The sequence below is a fragment of the Pseudorasbora parva genome, chromosome 9 (genome assembly GCF_024679245.1).
Source record: "Pseudorasbora parva isolate DD20220531a chromosome 9, ASM2467924v1, whole genome shotgun sequence".
Lineage (NCBI taxonomy): Eukaryota > Metazoa > Chordata > Actinopteri > Cypriniformes > Gobionidae > Pseudorasbora > Pseudorasbora parva.
The window spans coordinates 47,463,373-47,488,249 of NC_090180.1; the positions used below are offsets into that span (position 1 = coordinate 47,463,373).

At 35.8% G+C, this 24,877-nt stretch overlaps 1 protein-coding gene across 1 annotated transcript in view; it reads left to right on the forward strand.

Moving 5' to 3' along the window:
• The window catches only part of LOC137089318 (protein unc-13 homolog A), a 99,984-nt gene extending 78,933 nt beyond the window's left edge, over positions 1–21,051 (forward strand). The window contains exons 29-41 of the mRNA XM_067452872.1: positions 2,223–2,366; positions 2,993–3,070; positions 4,135–4,212; positions 5,467–5,555; positions 6,260–6,409; positions 7,778–7,901; positions 10,272–10,328; positions 12,178–12,258; positions 12,360–12,507; positions 15,327–15,383; positions 17,110–17,202; positions 17,322–17,481; positions 20,555–21,051. Of these exons, the coding sequence (XP_067308973.1) occupies positions 2,223–2,366; positions 2,993–3,070; positions 4,135–4,212; positions 5,467–5,555; positions 6,260–6,409; positions 7,778–7,901; positions 10,272–10,328; positions 12,178–12,258; positions 12,360–12,507; positions 15,327–15,383; positions 17,110–17,202; positions 17,322–17,481; positions 20,555–20,846 (1,551 nt within the window). The 3' untranslated portion in view covers positions 20,847–21,051. The remainder of the gene's footprint in view (positions 1–2,222; positions 2,367–2,992; positions 3,071–4,134; positions 4,213–5,466; positions 5,556–6,259; positions 6,410–7,777; positions 7,902–10,271; positions 10,329–12,177; positions 12,259–12,359; positions 12,508–15,326; positions 15,384–17,109; positions 17,203–17,321; positions 17,482–20,554) is intronic.
• The last annotated feature ends 3,826 nt before the right edge of the window (positions 21,052–24,877 follow it).

Consider the following 24,877-nt stretch of genomic DNA (forward strand, 5'->3'; position numbering starts at 1 on the left):
GATAGATGATGCACTTTTATGGTGGATAGATGATGCACTTTTATGGTGGATAGATGATGCACTTTTATGATGGATAGATGATGCACTTTTATGATGGATAGATGATGCACTTTTATGATGGATAGATGATGCACTTTTATGATGGATAGATGATGCACTTTTATGATGGATAGATGATGCACTTTTATGATGGATAGATGATGCACTTTTATGATGGATAGATGATGCACTTTTACGATGGATAGATGATGCACTTTTACGATGGATAGATGATGCACTTTTATGATGGATAGATGATGCACTTTTATGATGGATAGATGATGCACTTTTATGATGATAGATGATGCACTTTTATGATGGATAGATGATGCACTTTTATGATGGATAGATGATGCACTTTTATGATGGATAGATGATGCACTTTTATGATGGATAGATGATGCACTTTTACGATGGATAGATGATGCACTTTTATGATGGATAGATGATGCACTTTTATGATGGATAGATGATGCACTTTTACGATGGATAGATGATAGATGATGCACTTTTATGATGGATAGATGATGCACTTTTATGATGGATAGATGATGCACTTTTATGATGGATAGATGATGCACTTTTATGATGGATAGATGATGCACTTTTATGATGGATAGATGATGCACTTTTATGATGGATAGATGATGCACTTTTATGATGGATAGATGATGCACTTTTATGATGGATAGATGATGCACTTTTATGATGGATAGATGATGCACTTTTACGATGGATAGATGATGCACTTTTACGATGGATAGATGATGCACTTTTATGATGGATAGATGATGCACTTTTACGATGGATAGATGATGCACTTTTACGATGGATAGATGATGCACTTTTACGATGGATAGATGATGCACTTTTATGGTGGATAGATGATGCACTTTTATGATGGATAGATGATGCACTTTTATGATGGATAGATGATGCACTTTTATGATGGATAGATGATGCACTTTTATGGTGGATAGATGATGCACTTTTATGGTGGATAGATGATGCACTTTTATGGTGGATAGATGATGCACTTTTATGGTGGATAGATGATGCACTTTTATGATGGATAGATGATGCACTTTTATGATGGATAGATGATGCACTTTTATGATGGATAGATGATGCACTTTTATGATGGATAGATGATGCACTTTTATGATGGATAGATGATGCACTTTTATGATGGATAGATGATGCACTTTTATGATGGATAGATGATGCACTTTTACGATGGATAGATGATGCACTTTTACGATGGATAGATGATGCACTTTTACGATGGATAGATGATGCACTTTTATGATGGATAGATGATGCACTTTTACGATGGATAGATGATGCACTTTTACGATGGATAGATGATGCACTTTTATGATGGATAGATGATGCACTTTTATGATGGATAGATGATGGACTTTTATGATGGATAGATGATGGACTTTTATGATAGATAGATGATGGACTTTTATGATGGATAGATGATGCACTTTTATGATGGATAGATGATGGACTTTTATGATGGATAGATGATGCACTTTTATGATGGATAGATGATGGACTTTTATGATGGATAGATGATGCACTTTTATGATGGATAGATGATGGACTTTTATGATGGATAGATGATGCACTTTTATGATGGATAGATGATGGACTTTTATGATGGATAGATGATGGACTTTTATGATGGATAGATGATGCACTTTTATGATGGATAGATGATGGACTTTTATGATAGATAGATGATGGACTTTTACGATGGATAGATGATGCACTTTTATGATGGATAGATGATGGACTTTTATGATAGATAGATGATGCACTTTTATGATGGATAGATGATGGACTTTTATGATAGATAGATGATGGACTTTTACGATGGATAGATGATGCACTTTTATGATGGATAGATGATGGACTTTTATGATGGATAGATGATGCACTTTTATGATGGATAGATGATGCACTTTTATGATGGATAGATGATGCACTTTTATGACAGACCTGAGGAAGAGTAATGGGCTGTTTTTCATTGTTGGTTGAACTAACCCTTTAATGTTCATATAACATGCAGCTAAACAAACAAAATCTCATTTAGTTGCATGTTTCATATTTTAAAATGATTTTTTTATCTTTGGCATGATTCTGTCGCTGATGTTTTGTGTCTCTCTCTGCAGTTCCAGCAGACGTCGGAGCACGCGCTCTTCTCCTGTTCGGTCGTCGACGTCTTCTCTCAGCTCAACCAGAGCTTCGAGATCATCAGGAAGCTGGAATGTCCCGATCCTCAGATTGTTGGGAATTACATGAAGAGATTTGCTAAGGTGACCAGATTAACTGTGAAATACTGTTTCATTCAGTCACTGTTATTATTGGTCATACCTCTAATATGCTTTCTCAAATACCTTTAATGTAGAGTGTAATAAAGGCTGTTTGTGAATGTAAAATCCCATCGTAGGAGACTTTAAAATGGCATAATGTGTGTGTGAAAGGACCATGTAATGCTGCAAAAAATGCTGTCTTTCTTCAAACATTATGGGATTGTTGCTTTTTTGTTAAATGTTTCTCTGACCATTCTAAATCAAGTTCTAACATTTAAAAGACTCTCCATGATGATTGATGTATAAATTATGTTTTTGATATTATTGTTAGACCAGATAATGTTGAACGAATGTTCTATTAACGTTACTGGAAGAACATTTGTTCATAACGTCTTGTTTTGGTATCCAGTAGTTTTGACGAAATTCATATGACCGTGACCAAAGTCTCCTTATGTTCCGCAGTTTCGACAGAGGCGTCGTGTTTTATGTTTCTAAGGCTCTTGTAGTGTTGCCATGTCCTCTTATTATGAGCGTTTTTGGACTAAATCAGCTCTAAAGTGAGTAAATGTTCAGTGTTTGTGAGACGTGTGTGAGTCCTCTAATCATGTGACTGTTGTTCTTCCGTTCAGACCATTGGGAATGTTCTTCTGTCTTATGCTGACATCATTGCCAAGGATTTTCCCACTCACTGCAAGAAGGAGAAAGTGGTGCGTCACATTCATGCATTTACATTCATAATACATGAGGCTCATAATAAAGTCTCTTGGGATGTGTGTTAGTGAGGTATTAGATGGAGATATAGTAATTAGCTGAGTGACTCTCAGAGGAAGACACACTCACACATGCTCACTCTCACACACAGACGCACACTTACAGACACACTCACTCACACGCACACTCTCTCACACACAGACACACACACACTCTCTCACACACAGACACACACACACACTCTCACACAGACACAGACAGACACACACACACACACACACACACACACACACACACACACACAGATACACGCACACTCTCACACACACTCGCTCTCACACACACTCACACAGAGGACTGCAGGTGAAAATTAGCTTTGAGCTAAATCCAGTACATTACATGGAATGGAAACATTTGTTAAAAATTTTACATGGTCCTTTTATAAATAAAGTAAAGTAAGTATACACACACACGCACAGACACACACACACACACGCAGACACTGACACTCATGCACACACTCACACACAAACACACACCCACCTACACTCATGCACACACTCACACTCTCTCACATACACACACATTTACTCTCTCACACGCGCTCACACACATTCACTCTCACACACACACACACACGTACACACACAAACACACACACTCACACACACACATTCACTCTCACACACACACACACACACACACACACACACACACTGACACTCATGCAAACACACACCCACCTACACTCATGTACACACTCACACCTATGCACACACTCACACTCTCTCACATACACACACACATTTACTCTCTCACACACGCACACACACACACACACACACACACACACACATTCACTCTCTCACACACACACACACACATTCACTCTCTCACACACACGTCTAGAGAGACTAATTCAGCTCACATTACTTAATGAAATTATCACATTTAGCACTATTCCTCGCGTCTGATGCCGCAGGGATTTCTTTTAATAGCGTGTGTGTGTGTGTGTGTGTGTGTTAATTTTATTTAACTTCCTCCTCTCTGTGATTTTCAGCCTTGCATCATTATTAATAACATCCAGCAGCTGCGAGTCCAGTTGGAGAAGATGTTTGAGGCCATGGGAGGGAAAGATGTGAGTTCATCCACGCATTCACACTTTAAAACATGCCATCCTAAAGGCTTTGGAAGTCATATCATGCTTTGTGTGAAGAAATAAAACATTCAAAAGTTTGGGGTTTTGCGCATATTCTCATCAAGGCAGCATTTATTTTGATCAAAAAATACAGTAAAAACAGTGGAATATCATTACAATTTAAAATAACAGTTCTCTATGTGAATATATAGTAAAGTGTGATTTATTCCTGTGATCAAAGCTGAATTTATCATCATTACTCCAGTCTTCAGTGTCATGATCCTTCACTAATCATTCTCAGATCTGATGATCAACACACATTTAGGATTATTATCAGTGTTAAAAATAGTTTTTGTGGAAACCTTGTGGATTCTTTGATAAATAGAAAGTTCAAAACAACAGCATTTATTCAAAAAAATTCTTATTTTGACATCATAAATGTCACTTTTGATCCATTTAATGCGTCCTTGCTGAATAAAAGCATTCATTTCTTTCAAAAATTCACCCTGAACTTTTGATCGGTAGTGTGTGTGTTTAAATAGGGTGCTTCAGCAGACAATCGTGCCGGGTTTGATGTCAATAATGCCAAACATCATCGCTTCTGACACGTCTTAAAACTGAGTGAGACGAACCAAATTGAAGTATATGAAAGTGCAAATGAGATATGAAATCTTACGTCTTATACACAGTGTAAAAACAACATCATATGGAAGCAATTGTAGTTTTGGATGTTGCATTTGTCCATAAATGCATTAAATAAATAGCAAATTAATGCACATTACAGTCCTGAGTCCATCCATTAAACTCTCACATTTAGCAACTTTTCCGTCATCCATCCATCATCCCTTTCTCATAAAGGTCATAAAACATTCCCACGCTCCATCTTTAGCACAATCTCGGACTTTTACTTCCTGTTTAACACTCCACGCATCAATCACACACGCATATTCAAGCTCATTATTCTTGCAATTCATTTGCATTGACGTCATGCATCATTTATGACCGATTAATTTTTTAACTGGTGGTGGCGCTATAGAGTTGGTCCTAGAGACCCCAGAATTGGTCTGATTACTTTTCTTTATCATCACTACACGTGTGCCAAATTTGATCATTTTCCTAATTGCGGTTCATTCGGCTGCCATAGACTCCCTTTGGGGAGGAATAATAAAAGAGGCTACAGACGCTTCGGCGTTTGGCCCCTAAACAGCAAATCAGATTCATAATTATGAATTTTTTTATTTATTTCTTTTGCAGTTAAACGTGGAGGCCAGTGACTTCCTGAAGGATCTACAAGTCAAACTGAACAACGTGATGGATGATCTCAGCAGGATCTTTGCCATGAGGTTGGTTTGTGGTTTTGGAGTATTTATGAGTTCTTTTATGTTCTTACCAAAGAATACCAGTTATGTTTTTAAGTTTAAAGTGCCCCATTATGCTTTTTTTTTACATTTCCTGTCATGCAGTGTGTGATTTTGTGAATGTAAAACACGGCAGTTTCAAAGCTCAAAGTGCAGATAAATTGCGTTTTTGACTCCTAAAAGAAAGAATCGATTCTGAACTGAAACGAGTCGTCAGTAATTGAGTCTCTCTTCCTGCTGAACCTGTAGGTTTGTAGCTCATTTGCATAATACCGCCTCTGGTCCTCATTGGCTGAACAGCGTCTCTTTGCCCCGCCCTCAATCACTGTAGTTGTATCTGAGACTGGAAGAGTTTGGTTGTTGTTCATGTGGAGCAGACGCTGAGATTGATACGGTCAAACCCACGCCATCGTTACTGTTCATATCACTGAGATTCAGATATGATAATGAGTGTTTGATTTCTGACCAATCACAGCAGACTGTGCTGTCTGACCAATCAGAGCAGAGCAGCTCTCAGAGAGGCGGGGTTTAGAGAGACTGAATCTTCTAATGAACCGTTTCAGACTCTGAGAGAAAAGAGCTGATGCGTCGGTCAGTGGATATTATGAGAACGTTACTCTGAAATGGGGCACTTTAAAATCTGAACTCTTTATAAGATAATTCTCTGTAAACCCCACCGTTGTCTGCAGTTTCCAGCCGCACATTGAGGAGAGTGTGAAGGAGATGGGCGATATTTTAGCTCAGGTGAAAGGAGCCAATGTTCCTGCCAACGGGAACGGCAGCTTAGCTCAGGATACCGACAGCGTCCTGCAGCCCATCATGGACTTCCTGGACAGCAAGTGAGAGACGCTCAAAACTATCACTCAGATTAAATATACAGTAGTGTCTAAAAGTGATGTTTATTTTTAATGACCATACCAGTTCAATTAAACCATCACAATATGCTTTCCCCCTCACACACACACACACACACACACACACACACACACACACACACACACACACACACACACACACACACACACACACACACACACACACACAGCCCCTAAACCTACCCATCTCACACACACACACACACACACACTGCCCCTAAACCTACCCATCACAGGAAACATTCTGCATTTTTACTTTCTCATAAAAACTCCTCCTGTGTGATTTATAAGCCTTTTGTAAAGTGGGGCCATGGGTAATGTCCTCATATTTCACCCTCTCCTGTAATACCTGTGTCATACCCATGGCATTATACACATTTGTGTCCTCATATGTCACAAAAACATGCCCACACACACACACGTTAAATCGCAATAACTCAGTTTGACAGCACAACCAAAAATCATTTGAACGTATTCAAATATGTCTAGAATTAATTTTAAAAAATTTAATAATTCAGTTTATTTCAATACATATGGTTAAACTAAATAAAAATGAGCCTCGGCAAGTTTTATATATTTAATTTAATTTCAGTTAACATTAAAGTTTTTAGGTTTAGATATAATTTAGTTAACTATAGTAACTTTTCCTGTGATAGAGTATTATTTTTTTCAAATCGATTAATCGAATCTGACAGAAGTTTGTAAATGTATAATATACTGTACGTGTACCAGCAGCCGTGAGTCCAGTTTGACACGCGCGCACACACACACACACACACTTGCACACACACACTAGCACACATGCACGCACATACGCACACACACACACTTCTACACACACACTCGTTCGCACGTACGCACACTTACGCACAGACACACCCTTGCACACACACATTAGCCTGCACACGCATGCACGTACGCCCACACACACACTCCCGCGCACGTATGCCCACACACACGTACGCACACACTCATGCGCATGCACACTTACTCTCACACGTACTCATGCATACTCACACTCGCACACACTCGTGCACGTACGCACACACACTTGCGCACGTACGCACACACACACTCATGCACACGCACACACACACACGCACACACACACACACACACACTAACTCACACATACATCTATTTAATGTTAGATGCGATTACGTAATCAGTTTGACAGCACAACCAAAAATCATTTCAGTGTGTAAAAGTGGGATGGAAAAACAGGTTCAAATGGATCGTCATTTAGTTTGGTGCCTCTCTCTGGTGGTAGAGGGATATTTGTGATGTCGATTGACTGTGTGTGTGTGTGTGTGTGTGTGTTCCTCCTCTTAGTTTGACTCTGTTCGCTAAGATCTGTGAGAAGACGGTCCTCAAGCGTGTGCTGAAGGAGCTGTGGAAGCTGGTGATGAACACCATGGAGAAAACCATCGTCCTGCCGCCGCTGACCGACCAAACGGTGTGTGTTCATCACACACACACACACACACACACACACACACACACACACACACACACAACATGCCACCCCATGGTAATGTCAGGCTTTTTTACTATGATGACACTATGATGGGAATACCGTGGTAATCTTTGCAGGAGCTTTCAGAGTTCATGGTATTTCATTTATCTTTACTTTTTTCTTTACCAGAAGTTTTTATGTCAAATGGTTTGAATGATTTTTGTATAGATTGCACTCTTTCCCTGGAAGCATAAAAATATAGAAATGAACATTACATTTTAAAAGTTGATTTATTTTCATGGCCTGATATTTCCAGGTCATCCGTAGTTTATGTCAAAATATCGTAGTAGTATTATAAGTGATGTAAATATTTTTTTACTGAAACTAAATATTTAACTGAAAGTAAAGTTTTTTTAATAATCAAATAACTAATCAAATTAATTTAATAATCAACACTTATTAAAAAAATAAAAGGCTTTTTAATGCCTGATATTTCCAGGATATCCATAGTTTATATCAAAATATTATAGTAATAGTGTTACATTTTATTTTTTTACCGAAACTGAAATTGTTTTTGGTTTTCAGCTAAATAATCTTTTTAATTTCAGTTTCAGTAAAAAAAAAAAAAATCAAATAATACTTGTAAAACCATTACTATGATGTTTTGATATAAACTATGGATATCCTGGAAATATCAGGCCTGGAAAAGCCGTGAAAATTATTTTTATTTTTTCAAATGCAAAAAAATGGAATTGTTTTAAATGTGAAGAATAAGCTCTCTTGATTTTTGAGTGTTTGAATTTGATTAATTGATTATTAAATAAACTTTTAAAAAAATTTATTATCAAAGCTCAAATAAGTTTTTCTTCGCAGCATAAAAATTTCCATGACTTTTTACAATATTATTGATTTTCATGACTTCTCCAAACCTAATATTTCCAGGATATCCATCATTTATATCAAAAGACCCTAGTAATAACGTCTAGCGATCTAATTTAGCTAAATTAATAATCAACTCTCAAATATAAACAAGTCAAAAGATCTTACTCTTTGCAATAAAAATGTAAATATACATGTATATAAAAAATGCTATTACTTTTTACACATTTGATTTATTTGTATGGCTTTGCTAGGCCTGATATTTTTCAGCTTATCCATAGTTTATATCAAAATACCTCAGTAATAGTATTACTAGTGATGCATTGAAAATTATTTCATATAAAATATTTTTTAATATTTATTACAATATTTTCTTTTACCAAATTTTCTTTACTTAATAATCAGTTAAGTCATCAAATTAATTTAATAATAGAAGAGAAAAGAGACCACTATTTAAGTTTATTTTTATTATTATATTTAATTATATATATATAATATACTTTTTTTTTTTTTTTTTTTTTTACAATTTTGATTTATTTGCATGACTTTTACAGAATTTATACTTCCAGGTTTTTATTATAATGTTGTAATAATTCTATTACTTAAGATAATCCAACATAGCAAAAGCAAAAAAATTTAAATGTAATAATCAACACTCATAACAGGACATAAGGCAGTTTTAAATAAACGTATTAATGCCATCGTGTGTTTTGTGTTTCCATCTGATCCGTCACTAAACGTGTTTTTAATGAATATATTCTGCTCAACACACTCATCTGGATTCTCCATCATTAGCTGTAGTGTGTGTTTGTGTGTGTGTGTGTGTGTTAAGTAACGATTGTGCTGAGAGTCTGGCTCTGTACGATCTGTCCTGACACAAACAGGCTGTATTTTAAGACATCATCGCTGAACTCACAACACACACACACACACACACAGGCTGTTGAGCTTAAGTTTATTGATATTGTGCGTTTCACACAAAATGGTAGTTCATAGTGATTTTCATTCTTCTCTTATTTCTCTTCATCATCATCATCATTCTCTTGTTCATCTTTCACCAGATTGTTGTAAGTATAACTGTGATTGTGTGTGTGTGTGAGTGTCTTGTCTGTCTGTCCTGTGTAAGAGTCTGTTTGAGAGTATGTGTAAGTGTCTGTGTTTGAGAGTGTGTGTGGCCTCCAGATCACCCTCTCTCTCTCTCTCTCTCTCTCTCTCTCTCTCTCTCTCTCTCTCTCTCTCTCTCTCTCTCTCTCTCTCTCTCTCTCTCTCTCTCTCTCTCTCTCTCTCTCTCTCTCTCTCTCTCTCTCTCTCTCCTTCATTGACATGTAACTCTAATCTGGCAGTACGAGTCTCGATCAGGGAAACACTTCCGTTACTTGAAATAAAGCTATAAATAGAAAGTGTATTTGATGTGAATCTGCAGTTGATTCCCATGAGTGTCTTTGTGAGCAGCAGGTGAATGTTTGACTGCTTCTCTCTGTGTGTTTGTAGGGCACACAGCTCATCTTTAATGCTGCTAAAGAGTTGGGTCAGCTGTCCAAACTAAAGGTGCGTTCATAAAGAAATTATTTTTCCTCTGATAACTCAATGAACTATGGAAGCTTGTTTCTGCCACAGAATGAAGACACGATGAAAAAGGTTATTGTGACTATATCTCACAATTCAGACTTTTTTCTTACAATTGCACATTTAAATAATCCGTAAGTGAGTTTGTCTTGCGATTTTTACTTTCCCCCCCTCAGAATTCAGTTAACGTCTTGCAATTTTTATTTTTTTCCTCAGAAATCCGAGTTCACATCTCGCAATTTTTACTTTTTTCCTCAGAATTCCGAGTTTACGCTTCACAATTTTTACTTTTTTCCTTGTTCCTCTGTATTATGTTTACATCTTACAATTTTTACTTTTTTCTCTGAATTTTTTACATCTTACAATTTTTACTTTTTTCTCTGAATTTTTTACATCTTACAATTTTTACTGTTTTCCCTGAATTATGTTTACATCTTACAATTTTTACTTTTTTCTCTGAATTATGTTTACATCTTACAATTTTCACTTTTTTCTCTGAATTATGTTTACATCTTACAATTTTTACTTTTTTCTCTGAATTATGTTTACATCTTACAATTTTCACTTTTTTCTCTGAATTATGTTTACATCTTACAATTTTTACTTTTTTCTCTGAATTTTTTACATCTCACAATTTTTACTTTTTCTTCGGAAGTCTGAGTTTCCATCTCGCAAATTTTACTTTTTCCTCGGAAATCTGAGTTTCCATCTCACAATTTTTACGTTTTCCTCAGGAAGTCTAGTTTCCATCTCACAATTTTTACGTTTTCCTCAGAAGTCTGAGTTTCCATCTCACAATTTTTACGTTTTCCTTGGAAGTCTGAGTTTCCATCTCGCAATTTTTACGTTTTCCTTGGAAGTCTGAGTTTCCATCTCACAATTTTTACGTTTTCCTTGGAAGTCTGAGTTTCCATCTCACAATTTTTACGTTTTCCTTGGAAGTCTGAGTTTCCATCTCACAATTTTTACGTTTTCCTCGGGAAATCTGAGTTTCCATCTCACAATTTTTACGTTTTCCTCAGGAAGTCTAGTTTCCATCTCACAATTTTTACGTTTTCCTCAGAAGTCTGAGTTTCCATCTCGCAATTTTTACGTTTTCCTCAGAAGTCTGAGTTTCCATCTCGCAATTTTTACGTTTTCCTCAGAAGTCTGAGTTTCCATCTCACAATTTTTACGTTTTCCTTGGAAGTCTGAGTTTCCATCTCGCAATTTTTACGTTTTCCTCGGGAAGTCTGAGTTTCCATCTCGCAATTTTTACGTTTTCCTTGGAAGTCTGAGTTTCCATCTCGCAATTTTTACGTTTTCCTCGGGAAGTCTGAGTTTCCATCTCGCAATTTTTACGTTTTCCTCAGAAGTCTGAGTTTCCATCTCGCAATTTTTACGTTTTCCTTGGAAGTCTGAGTTTCCATCTCACAATTTTTACGTTTTCCTCGGGAAGTCTAGTTTCCATCTCACAATTTTTACTTTTTTCTCTGAATTTTTACATCTTACAATTTTTACTTTTTTCTTGGAAGTCAGTTTCCATCTTACATTTTTTTACTTTTTTCTCATAATTATGTTTACATTTTACAATTTTTACTTTTTTCCTTTAGAATTCTGAGAAAAAAATACAAATTGCGAGACGTAAACTTGGATTTCAGAGTCTACATCTTGTTAATTTTACTTTTTTTCCCCTCTGAAATTGTATACATCTCACTTTTTCTATGAATTGTGTGCATTTTGAAATTTAGATATTTTTTTCCCCTCTGATTTCTGAGTTTAATTACTACTCCTGACTATTGTTTTATAAGGATGCTGTGGTATCCAAGCTGACAGATTGTTTGTCATTTAGGAGCACATGGTGCGAGAGGAGGCCAAGGCGCTGTCCCCTAAACAGTGCGCAGTTATCGAGCTCGCACTGGACACTATAAAGGTACAAGCACACACACGTTCAGAATCAGACCTGTCTGTTATCATGATACTGACGGGGTGTGTGTGTGTGTGTGTGTGTGTGTGTGTGTGTGTGTGTAACAGCAATACTTCCATGCGGGTGGTGTGGGTCTGAAAAAGACGTTTTTGGAGAAGAGTCCGGACCTGCAATCTCTGCGCTATGCATTGTCTCTCTACACACAGGCCACCGACAAACTCATCAGGAAGTTTGTCCAATCTCAGCACACTCAGGGTATGTCACCATCTTATGTGTTTGAGTACTAGGACTGTTGATTTGTATTCAGTTTTGCCCTGTTCTTTTAGTATTCTTGTTATCTGTGTTGAGTTCCTGTTCCCATTGTTAGTTCAGTTGTGTCCCAAATGATGCACCACACACTATACACTATTAAACTATGTATTTGTGTATTCATCCTTGTAATGATAGAAACTTTATAAGGTTATTTTTGTCATCAATTATCAGATGCCCCTCCCCCTTCGTTACATAATTAAATCTGTGACAGTCAAGTGCATGATTGAATGCAAGTTTACATCTTTGGGTTAATTAAGAGCGTAATCTGGGTATTTAAAGTGCAATTTTCAGTGTGAACACACTACTAACACCAGGGGCGTTTCTAAGATTTTCATTTTAGGGGGGCTTAGCCCCCAGTGAGGGTAGCCTATGGAAAAAATGTACACACTTTAGTTAAGGGTTCAAACAGCGCTATTAACTAGTAGCTTACTTAGGCTGTTTATTATTACTTATAAGCAAATATTAACACCTTTTCTGCATGGCCATACTGTACATGGATCAATCATACCCAATATTATCGGCAGGTTTATAATCACTGAGATACCAAATGTTATGGGGGGTTCGGGGCATGCTCCCATGAGAAAATTTAGATTTATGATCTACATATGTGCATTTTAAGATGTTCTGAAGGGCAAAAAAATAGATAATAGCTTGAAAACCAAGTCACTGGGCATTAAATTATTAGTCTTTCTCATCTGCACATCTCTCTTTTTCTCTGTTTTTATCTGCCCTGTCTCTTTCCCTCATAACGCTGAGCTTTGACTGATATAGGCTAGTTTTTCCATTTTCGTCAGTGAATAAAGTAAACATATAGTTTACATATTAACATACTGATATTTATGTTTCATGAATAATTTTCTTAGACACGTTACTTTACTGTTTATTCAAGTTTTAAGTTTATTAATTTACAATATAAACACATTCATTAGGCCTACTAATAACAAGCTGAGTTTTTTTATTTTATTTACTGAAGGTTACAAATGAAATTATATTCATTTACAATACACATTCATTATTAATCTTATGCCTAATCTGATGAAAATAGCTTTAAAATGTCTTGTTCGTTAAGGCCTACATTATGAATCACATAGGCATATTTTCAGTTAAAAAGGGCAAAATTTGACAAAAGTTTATTTATTTGCCTGAATACGTCTTTTGTTTAAGATTTCTGACATAAAGCAGTAGCTGTCAAACATTAATGTTTAGTTTAGCTGCTTACATTTATATTACTTGACGTCGAGTTGCGCTGCTTAAAATCGCACTCAGCCTCAGCAGTTTCTGTGGGAACATAAAGCCCGCCTTTACTCTGATTTGATTGGTTTTATCAAATATTTTGACCCCCCCCCCAATCCAAAATCTATCCCGGATTTTGATACCCAAATGTTGACAGGTATGATTTTGACATTGACGAGCGGTGACAGACCAATGACGCTCAGATTTACACACACACACACACACACACACCTCTGTTTCTGACGTGCGCTCTGCTCCGCTCAGCGCTGCTGCGAATTGAAGAACACACACAGACTAAAAGACGGGACGAAGCCGAAGCCTCCCGCCAGATTTATATGTTTTAAAGGTTAATCACATATTTTTTAGGGGGGCTGAGGCATAAGTTTAGGGCTGAAGCCCCCCCTAAAAAGGGCCTAGCGACGCCCATGACTAACACTATTTATACTACACAATTACATGGAATAGTGCATAAGTGTGTGAATTGGGACGGACCGCCTTGTCACTAGTTTATTACTGATTATGTTATGTATTTTGTTTTCCTACTTCTTGTTTATTTTACGTAAAATAGTTTTGTGTTATAAATGAATTTCCCTTTTAGTTTTTTATTTATGATTTATAAGGGAATATATTCCTATTTTTACGTTTATAAATATATTTATGCTATATTTATATTTTTCCTCCTTGTTGTTTATTTTTACACATTTTATCTAAAATAGGTAAATTCATCAAAAATTATCAGAGATGTTAGTTTCCTAATTTCTCTTTTATTAGTTGTACATGTATGATTTGTGAGGGCATATTTGGCCTGTTTTTAAATGTGTGTGTGTGTGTGTGTGTGTGTGTATATATATATATATATATATATATATATATATATATATATATATATATATATATATATATATATATATAGTACATTTATGAATTTATATATTTCCCTACTTGTTGTTTATTTTATTTACGTGTAAAATAGTAAAAATATTTTCATTTAGAAATTATCAGATTTTAGATTTTTATTAATTCTCTTTTATTAGTTTCCATTTATGAGGGAATGTTAAATATATTTTCTATACGATTTCTATATATGTATGCTATATTTATGAATATATATTTTTTCCTACTTGTCATTTTTATGTAAAAGTAAAATTTATCATAATGAATTATTCCGAATGACTTCGGCTGCTACTAATGGATTTTCAGGGGTTTATGATGCCAATGATGGTGTCATATTTTACCTTATTTATTTACATTTTAATAATAATTAATAATTTGTTACATTTATATAGTGCTTTTCTATGCACTCAAAGCGCTTTACATATATAAGGGAGGAATCTCCTCAACCTCCACCTTTGATTTTTTTTTATCAAATACTGTAATTTATCAGAAATGATTTATTCTAACTAGTTTTGGCTGCTAGCGATAAAATCAAATGAAACGAACGGCTCCAGATTGAGTTTATAGCTGTATATTGTGGCTCATTTTGGGTCTGTTAGTGATGTTAATGTTATACATCTTCCTCTTCGTTGTAGTTCATGGAGGTAAAGGCGTGCGATACACTCACAGTGAAGACGTTTATCCAGAGAAGGGTAAGTGTCCACAGATATTAATGCATGACGATATTAATTTTCATATGCATGTGAAGATTACGCCTGGCTCCAGCTGGTCTGCAGAGAAGTGTGTGATTAAACTAAAGTGTGAGATTACCACACAGTTGTGTGTGCGTGTGTGTGCGCGCACATGTAATGCTGCCCTCTGCTGGACCAGCCTCTCCTTTGATCCTAAAAGCTAATATTTCAATAATTTAGCAAAACATTTGCATGTTTATGGTTCTCTGCTGTCCGTTAAAGGTCACATGACGCATGTAAATTTAATATTGTTTAGTAATTGTTTTATTTTAATCATATATTTATATAGAGCTGCTAACAAAATAAATTGTGATTGTTGTCATATATTGACATTTGAACTATTGTTATTACTCTAATTATATAAAAAAATGAATGACTGAAATGTATGACTGCTGGAAATTACAGTTGTACTGTAAAATAAAAATGTATGTGATATTTAAAATGTATTAAATAAATAAATAAATAAATATATATATATATATATATATATATATATATATATATATATATATATATATATATATATATATATATATATATATATATATATATATATATATATATATATATATATATATAATGCCATTGAATTATGAGGGCACATTTTGACCATATACAAAAGTTAGAAAAATATTTTATTTTATTTTTGATTTATCAGAAATGTAAAAATTAATTGGTCATGAAAAAAATTCCAAGTCGTGTTGTCTAATAAAAACCAAAAAAACATATTACATGTACATTTATGCATTTAGCATGTAAAAACATGTAATAAGATTGATTTTCCTTTTTTTCTTCTTCTTGAAAATACTTATTTAATTTTCAAGGAGTCGGTAGAGCGCAGTGTCCTCATATTTTATATATATATATATTTTATTTATACCTTTATTAAATCTTTTTATTCCCCTGCGGAAACAATCTTCCTTTCTTCCGAACCTTCAGTTTTTTTTACATTTTAAATCACAATTTTTTTATTTTACTGGAAAACTTCCATCTTTTGTAAACTTTCCGTCTCATATTTTCAATAACTGAAATATATTTCTGTTGTAAATTACAGTTGTACTGTAAAATAAAAACGAATGTGACTACAGGGTATATTACGGATATTTACGTCTTAAATTCTTCACTTTCATGTGAAAGGTTGTAAAGAAAGTTTGCAACTGCAATTCTGACTTTTCATATCTAAATTATAATTAAGATGTTTATCAAAGGACAGTATAATATATAATGATAATTATGTTTATCAAAGAACATGAATAATAATTATATATATGTGAATAACTTATGTACATGTTATATAAAATACTGTGATTTATCAGAAGTACGTTTTTTTTACTTTTTTCTGAGAATTGTGTGTGTGTGTGTGTGTGTGTGTGTGTGTGTGTAGGGGTGCGGGGGTGTTGTGTCGTGTTGCACAATAAATGAATAATTTAATTAAAATACATAAAAGATGTAATCGCTACGCTTTATCGACTGCATAGATCCTTGAAAATTGCAGTATTTATTACCTTTTATTTTTATAATCTTTTTATTCTGTGACAGAAACAATCTTCCATACTTTCAGACCCTCAATCTTTTAACATTTTAAATCACAGATCTTTTATTTTGCTGAAAACTTCCGTCCACGCAAAGGTTTAAAATGATGCTCATGTCTGAAGCCTTGTGTTTGACCTTTGACCCTGTCCCGCAGCCTCCGGGGTGGAGGACGCCGTGGGCGAGGTTTCCATGACGGTGGAGATCTTCAGCGATCCCAGCACAGGAGGACACAAGATCACAGTCAAAGGTCTCTCTCTCGCTATCTATCTATTTATCGTTCTATCTATCATTCTATCTCTCTCTCTCGCTCTACCTCTCTCTCTATCAGTGTGATTATCAGCTGTCTTTTCCATGTGTGATTGACAGTTGTGTCAGCCAATGACCTTCGCTGGCAGACGCAGGGCATTTTCCGGCCCTTCGTGGAGGTCTTCATCATCGGCCCTTACCTCAGTGACAAGAAGAGGAAGTTTGCCACCAAATCCAAGAACAACAGCTGGTCCCCGAAGTTCGGCGAATCCTTCCAGTTGTGAGTTTCTAACACACACTCCGCCAAACACAGACCAGTTCAGCGGAAGTCCCGCCCAGGAGCTGATTCTAAACATTTGATTGGCCATGTCGATAACGATTGCCTACAACTAGGATTGGGACGGTTACCGTGTTACCGCAATATGCCTACCGCGGGTCTGAGATCGTCACCGCAAAGTTTTTTTTATTTGTATAAAAATATATAATTTACTATAGGCTACTCTGTATTTTATCTCTTACCATACATAAATATATAGTATACATACATATATTTTCTACTTAAAAACTACATTTTGTTATTTTACTAACCCGAATAAGGACTCGTCCGCGCTAGTTTGCACGTGAGGGGAAAAATTTGCTTGCTTCCACTTAGGAGGAGTTGAGCACTTTTTATTTTAATATCTCCTTTCATACTATTTTCTACCTAATTAAAACTATAATTTCGAAACCCAGTGTTTTTTTTTATGTGAATGCTGTTTTACGTGATTTTTAGCACAGGGGTGAAGCACAAAGCTTTTAAGGGAAATAAATGTGCAGATGTTACATCGCAGCCATGAACACAGGCTCTGGAATGAGAGAGGGCGGCTGAGCCCAATTTAAGATTTGCCAGCTTTTTAATTCGGTTTTGCAATCTGCTCATCCGATATTTCAATTTCCGTGATTTTTAACATTAGGCCTAACGTTTGTCTATTTTATCCCACGGGACATCTCGTTTCTTTTCCCAAATCTTCACTCGCGTCGCACTCTTTTTAGCAGGGAATTATAAACGTTTCTTCCTTTCGTTTTTGTCTATTACACTCGTTCACATCTTTACTGTGATAACGTAGAAAAACATAAGATAAGCTTGAATAAAAGTTTATCTGCCTCAACTGAGCATGTACGATTTTATTTTAATGCACATTTATTTTTATTGTTGTTCAGCGTTTTATGTGATTTTTCCAAAATGAGCTTAAATATAGGTGGAAACATAGCTATTGATTTATGACGGAATATTTTATATTTATAAATATATTTACTTATCCATTTATATTTGTTTTCCTTAATTAAGTTCTAAATTAAAGAATTCTTTATTTATTTATTCATTCATTCATTTTTATTTATTTACATTGTCAAATACTTAAATTTATCAAAAATTACAACTGCTACTAATTGAATTTTAAGGGTTTACGATGCCCTTGATTTATAATATTTTAACATATTTAATAGCATTTTCTTTCATTTAAATACTGCTGAAATACAATAAAATATAAATATTAGATTAAACAGCTTATTCAAATTTTAATTGTTGCCTTGGTAACTAAATTAAATAAATGTTTAAGTTAAAGTATTAAAACTAATTAAAAATGATTTATTTATTCATTCATTAAATAAAGACATTAATTTACACTCACCTAAAGGATTATGAGGAACAACTGAACTCCAAACTGAATGTCAGAATGGGAAAGAAAGGTGATTTAAGCCGTTTTGAGCGTGGCATGGTTGTTGGTGCCAGACGGGCCGGTCTGAGTATTTCACAATCTGCTCAGTTACTGGGATTTACACACACAAACATTTCTAGGGTTTACAGAGAATGGTGTGAAAAGGGAAGAGCATCCAGTATGCAGCAGTCCTGTGGGAGAAAATGCCTTGTTGATGCTCGAGGTCAGAGGAGAATGGGCCGACTGATTCAAGCTGATAGAAGAGCAACTTTGACTGAAATAACCACTCGTTACAACCGAGGTATGCAGCAAAGCATTTGTGAAGCCACAACACACAACCTTGAGGCGGATGGGCTACACCAGCAGAAGACCCCACCGGGTACCGCTCATCTCCACTACAAATAGGAAAAAGAGGAGACAATTTACACGAGCTCACCAAAATTGGACAGTTGAAGACTGGAGAAATGTTGCCTGGTCTGATGAGTCTCGGTTTCTGTTGAGACGTTCAGATGGTAGAGTCAGAATTTGGCGTAAACAGAATGAGAACATGGATCCATCATGCCTTGTTCCCACTGTGCAGGCTGGTGGTGGTGGTGTAATGGTGTGGGGGATGTTTTCTTGGCACACTTTAGGCCCCTTAGTGCCAATTGGGCATCGTTTAAATGCCACGGCCTACCTGAGCATTGTTTCTGACCATGTCCATCCCTTTATGACCACCATGTGCCCATCCTCTGATGGCTACTTCCAGCAGGATAATGCACCATGTCACAAAACTCAATTTCAAATTGGTTTCTTGAACATGACAATGAGTTGACTGAACTAAAATGGCCGCCACAGTCCCCAGATCTCAACCCAATAGAGCATCTTTGGGATGTGGTGGAACGGGAGCTTCGTGCCCTGGATGTGCATCCCACAAATCTCCATCAACTGCAAGATGCTCTCCTATCAATATGGGCCAACATTTCTAAAGAATGCTTTCAGCAGCTTGTAAATAAATATTAATTTCATTTTATTACATTTTTAATATATATATATATATTTGTTAAGTACTCAAATATTAAAAAAACTGAAATAAATTTAAAGATGTATAGATATATTTTAAAAAAAATGAAAACTTTAACTGAAGCACAACAAATAGATTAAAACAACAGATTAATTTAGTCGCTTTAAACTACAAAAAAATAAAAAAAATACATCTCACAAATTTTACTTTTTTTGGAATTTTAAATTTGCGCCTCACAAATTTGACTTTTGTCTTGAAATTCCGAGTAAACGTCTCAGAATTCTTTACTTTTGTCTTGCAATTCTGAGTTTCCATCGCAAAATATTTATTTTTGTCTTGGTATTCCGAGTTTACGTCTCACAATTTTTAAATTTTTGTCTTGAAATATTTACTTTTGTCTTGGAATTCTGAGTTTCCATCTCCTAATGTTTACTTTTTGGGGGGAATTTCGAGTTTACGTCTCACAAATTGTACTTTTGTTTTAAAAATCTGAGTTTACATCTCATATGTTTACTTCTGTCGTGGAATTCCAAGTTCATGTCTCACAAATTTTTTACTTTTTTCTTGGAATTTCATTTTGTAATGTTTACTTTTGTCTTGAAATTGCGAGTTTACGTCTCACAAATTGTTTTCTTACGTCTCTCTCTCTCTAGTGTCCTGGGCAGTGAGTTGGGTCCTGAGGGTTATGAGCTGCAGGTGAGTGTGAAGGATTACTGCTTTGCTCGCGAGGATCGCACCGTGGGCACGGCTGTGCTGCAGCTGAAGGATTTGGCCTCGCGCAGCAGCGCCGCCTGCTGGCTGCCGCTGGGTAAGCGCGTGCACATGGACGAGACGGGTCTCACCGTGCTCCGCATCCTCTCACAGCGCAACAACGACGAGGTCGCCAAAGAGTTCGTCAAGCTGAAGTCTGACCAGCGCTCGGCCGAGGAGGGCAGGGGAAGCTAAAGCCACCGGATGCAGGTGGAAAACCCTACTGAAGCAATCCAAACTGTCCAACACACACACACACGTTTGTTTTTGTGAAATGTGGGGACATTCCATTGGCGAAATGGTTTTTATACTGTACAAACTGTATTTTCTATCCCCCTACACTGCCCTTAAACCTACCCAACACACACACACACACACACACACACACACACACAGCCCCTGCCCCTAAATCTACCTACACACACACAAACACAGCCCCTAAACCTACACACACACACACACACACACACACAGCCCCTTCCCCTAAACCCCCCCCCCCACACACACACACACAGCCCCTGTCCCTAAACCCATATGTTATGTTCCTAAATGTTATACATATTTGTGTCCTCATATTTCACAAAAACAAGTGCACACACACACACTCATAGAAGCAGGCACAGATGAAAGCAATCTGACGGGATTCGAGCGAATATGGACATTGGTAGATGTATTTCTACACGTGTTGTTTTGCACTCAAAGGGCCGCGTTTAAGTTTCACAGACAGCCCTAATGTTTAGCACAATGCTGGTTTAACGTGTCACGCCATCTCTGATTGGTGCATAACACATTCCCCTGACCAATCAGAGAGCGGCGCAACCTGCGCTCACGTCATACAAGAAACGAGTGTGAAAATCACGAGCCAGATTGATATTTTGAGTCTGAATTTTTGTTTTGAAACGTTTTAGGGCTGCACGATTAATCAAAATAAAGCCGTAACTGTGATATGGTTTAGTGCGGTTATCAAATCACAGTCTGCAATTTCATTTAATTTAAATATATACGTGTTTCAGAGTGAAGCGACGCAAAATTTTGGTTTAATGTTTGAAAATGAATAATTTAAGACAAACATAAATATTAGTGTATATATATATATATATATATATATATATATATATATATATATATATATATATATATATATATATATATATATTTAAAATAATTATTTAATATTGATTTTATTTTTTACTTTAACATTCAAAATGAAGACACTTATGACATTATTGTAATTTTACACTGTTTATAAAGTATTCAAAAATATAACAATAATGATTTAACTATATTTAATATAAAATTATTAAATATAATTAAATCATTATTGGATTATTTTTAATACTTGTTCTTTATTTTACAGTGAATTAAAATAGTAATATTTCCTATTTTGTATTATATTAATTATTTTTATTTTGTAATAGTCAGTCTGATGATTTAACATTTTAAAAAGTGTAAAATTACAATGTTTGACATTTCTTAATTTCTAAAGAATCAAAAAATAATGATTTTATTATATATATATAATTAAATATAATACATATGTAATTCATTTTTTAATACTCAATGTTTTATTTTACAGTGAAACAATATTTTATTGTCAGCTTTTTCCCCACATTGTGCACCCCTAAAAAAATTAATAGTTATAAAAAAATATTATCATTTTAAAATATATTAAATTAATATTATATTTTATATTATAATTTTATAGTTATAAAACTGTAAATTGTGTCGGTTCTGACATGACGTGAGCGCAGAAACGATGATGTAATATTGAGGTGATGTAACCACTGCAATACTCCTCATGATGATGTCCTGATCACACACACCCACAATGCATTGCGGCCTTGAGTTACCCAGAATCCCCCTCCAGATCTGTTTTATAAATGGACTATTGGACTGAAACGCACTCGGGGCTTGATTCGTTCGTGCTCTGGAATATTTTGCACTTTCTGCATGTCGAGTCCGCTTCGTCGTTCACACACGTCTGCGTCTTCAGCATGGTGAAGATGAACCTTACAAACACACTGTGACGCCACTGCAGATCAGACGCTGTGCATCATGGGGCTTTCGTTTCTTTGTTTGTTTGTGTCACTACATGGCGTCGGCAGAGCATCCGGAAATACAGAACCGACGGATTAACACCTATATTTAATGATGGTGTCAGAAGTTAGCTATGATTGTTGTGAGGCCCAAACACACACCCAGTGCTCTGTAATGGCCGACCCTCCGAGAGAAACGTCCTTCAGACAGTATTACCGGAGCAGGAATGTTTTTGTCTGGCTGTATCGTATTTGTAATGCTTTTTTGTGAGTCTTCTTCAATAATGCATAATTCTAGAGCAATACACTGGACTGAAACATTAAAGGGATACTCCACCGCTTTTTCATATTAAACTGTTATTCCCTTAACTAAGACGAGTTGACACACACCTCTCTCGTCTCAGTGTGTGCTCTTAATCTCTCTGACGCGCGGTGACGATCTGATAGCATTTAGCTTAGCCCACTAAGCCCAGTTCATTCACTATGGTATAGGGATGCACGATACTGGATTTTTGCCGATATATGTTTATTTTTTCCCTTTGTTTGGAAACAACACCATTTTGAGGAAAAACTTTTTTTTTTCATTCTGGTTTCAGATTTCTGAGGTCTCCTTACTAAAAGGATTCTCGTTGAAGATAAATAAATGTTAATAAAGTTCTTTTTATGATAAGAGTATATTAAAAGCCCTGAAAATAACAATATTAAAGCCAGTCATTTTTCACCCCAGATCCAGCTGTAACCTAAATATTGTATTTTTGGATTTAAAGCTACACTGTGTAACTTTTTTAGTTTATTCTTAGCTAAAATCACTTAGTTCTTTCAAAAATATATGTGCTCATTAATGTATATCTACTTATTCGTAATTTTATAATATACCATTGAAAATACATACGGGTGAGGGTTCGGATGGCGGTCGCCATGTTGCTCCTCCATCTTGAAAGTGCATTTGCCAAAGAGGGACATACCCGTAAACTCAAGCTTCGCTTTTGGCGTTTTTACACTCGATGGCACCGTGTTGAATGTGAAGAGGAGGATTGCTTGAGGCTGCTATATGATGATGGAGGATCACTCATAAGCCCCTTTCACACGGCACGTCGGACCTGCAATATTCCCGGAGCATTGCCGGGTCGCCTTCTGTGTGAAAGCAACCACGTCCCGGAATTGATTACCGAATTCGACCCGGGTCGGGGACCTAGTAACATTGCGGAATATGTATCAGAGTCGCCAATGAAGCGGAAAAGAGAATTAAGACGGCAACGCGACGGGCAAATCAACAAGACAAAAGTAAATACTGGAGTGGCCTTTCCAAGATGGAAAGAGCTCATGAGGAGCAACGGTTTTAAAAAGAATGCCGACGTTGCCTGCTTTCTTCTCGACAGGTAATATTAATTCAGCCTATTTGTGTATATTGGAAGTTTTATTGTTGCTTGGCTAATTATATCATGGTGTGCTGTGCATAACACTAGAACGACGTCTAGGATAGTTTTCCTCGCGTCAATGATGAAAAAGTATTGTTTACCTTATAACATAAATCCGTGTTCTATGACGGATAACATGAGATTAATATTTTAATGGCATTATAATTTGTTTGCCTTACGCTAGTGATGTCGTACAATATACAGAATAACGATAGCACTGATAAAAGTTACTTTACTAAGATTAGCTTGCATTCGTCTGGGAACCTGATAGCTGATGTTAGCAATGAACTGGTTAAAAATAACGAAAACGTAAAACTATTATTCATTTTACATAGATTAATTTGATCATAGATCATTTGGTAAATTAAATAACTGCAAATTATAATAGTTTTCAAAAATTACCTCATCACTTGAGCTGAAGCAACACTCACCGAAGAGGTCGAACTGAAAGCCATGACTAAATCGGCCACCGTAGGAGTTGAAACGAAATCGAAATTGAGAGGAGCAGAAACTAATATTCACTGGATGGTCATATACCTTTTCACCACTAGATGGGGGAAAATATCACACAGTGGAGCTTTAACGTTTGTGCACATGAAGTGGGGGTGACATCCGTTGATGCCGTCTTTCAATTCTACAATTACCGTAGAGCTCCTTGGATTATTTTATCATCCATTACCTAAAATGTTATTACAGATTAATAAACTGTATATAAAAGTATTTAATTTACAAGTGTCATGCTTGTGATTTATGACATCATTACTGATTTGTT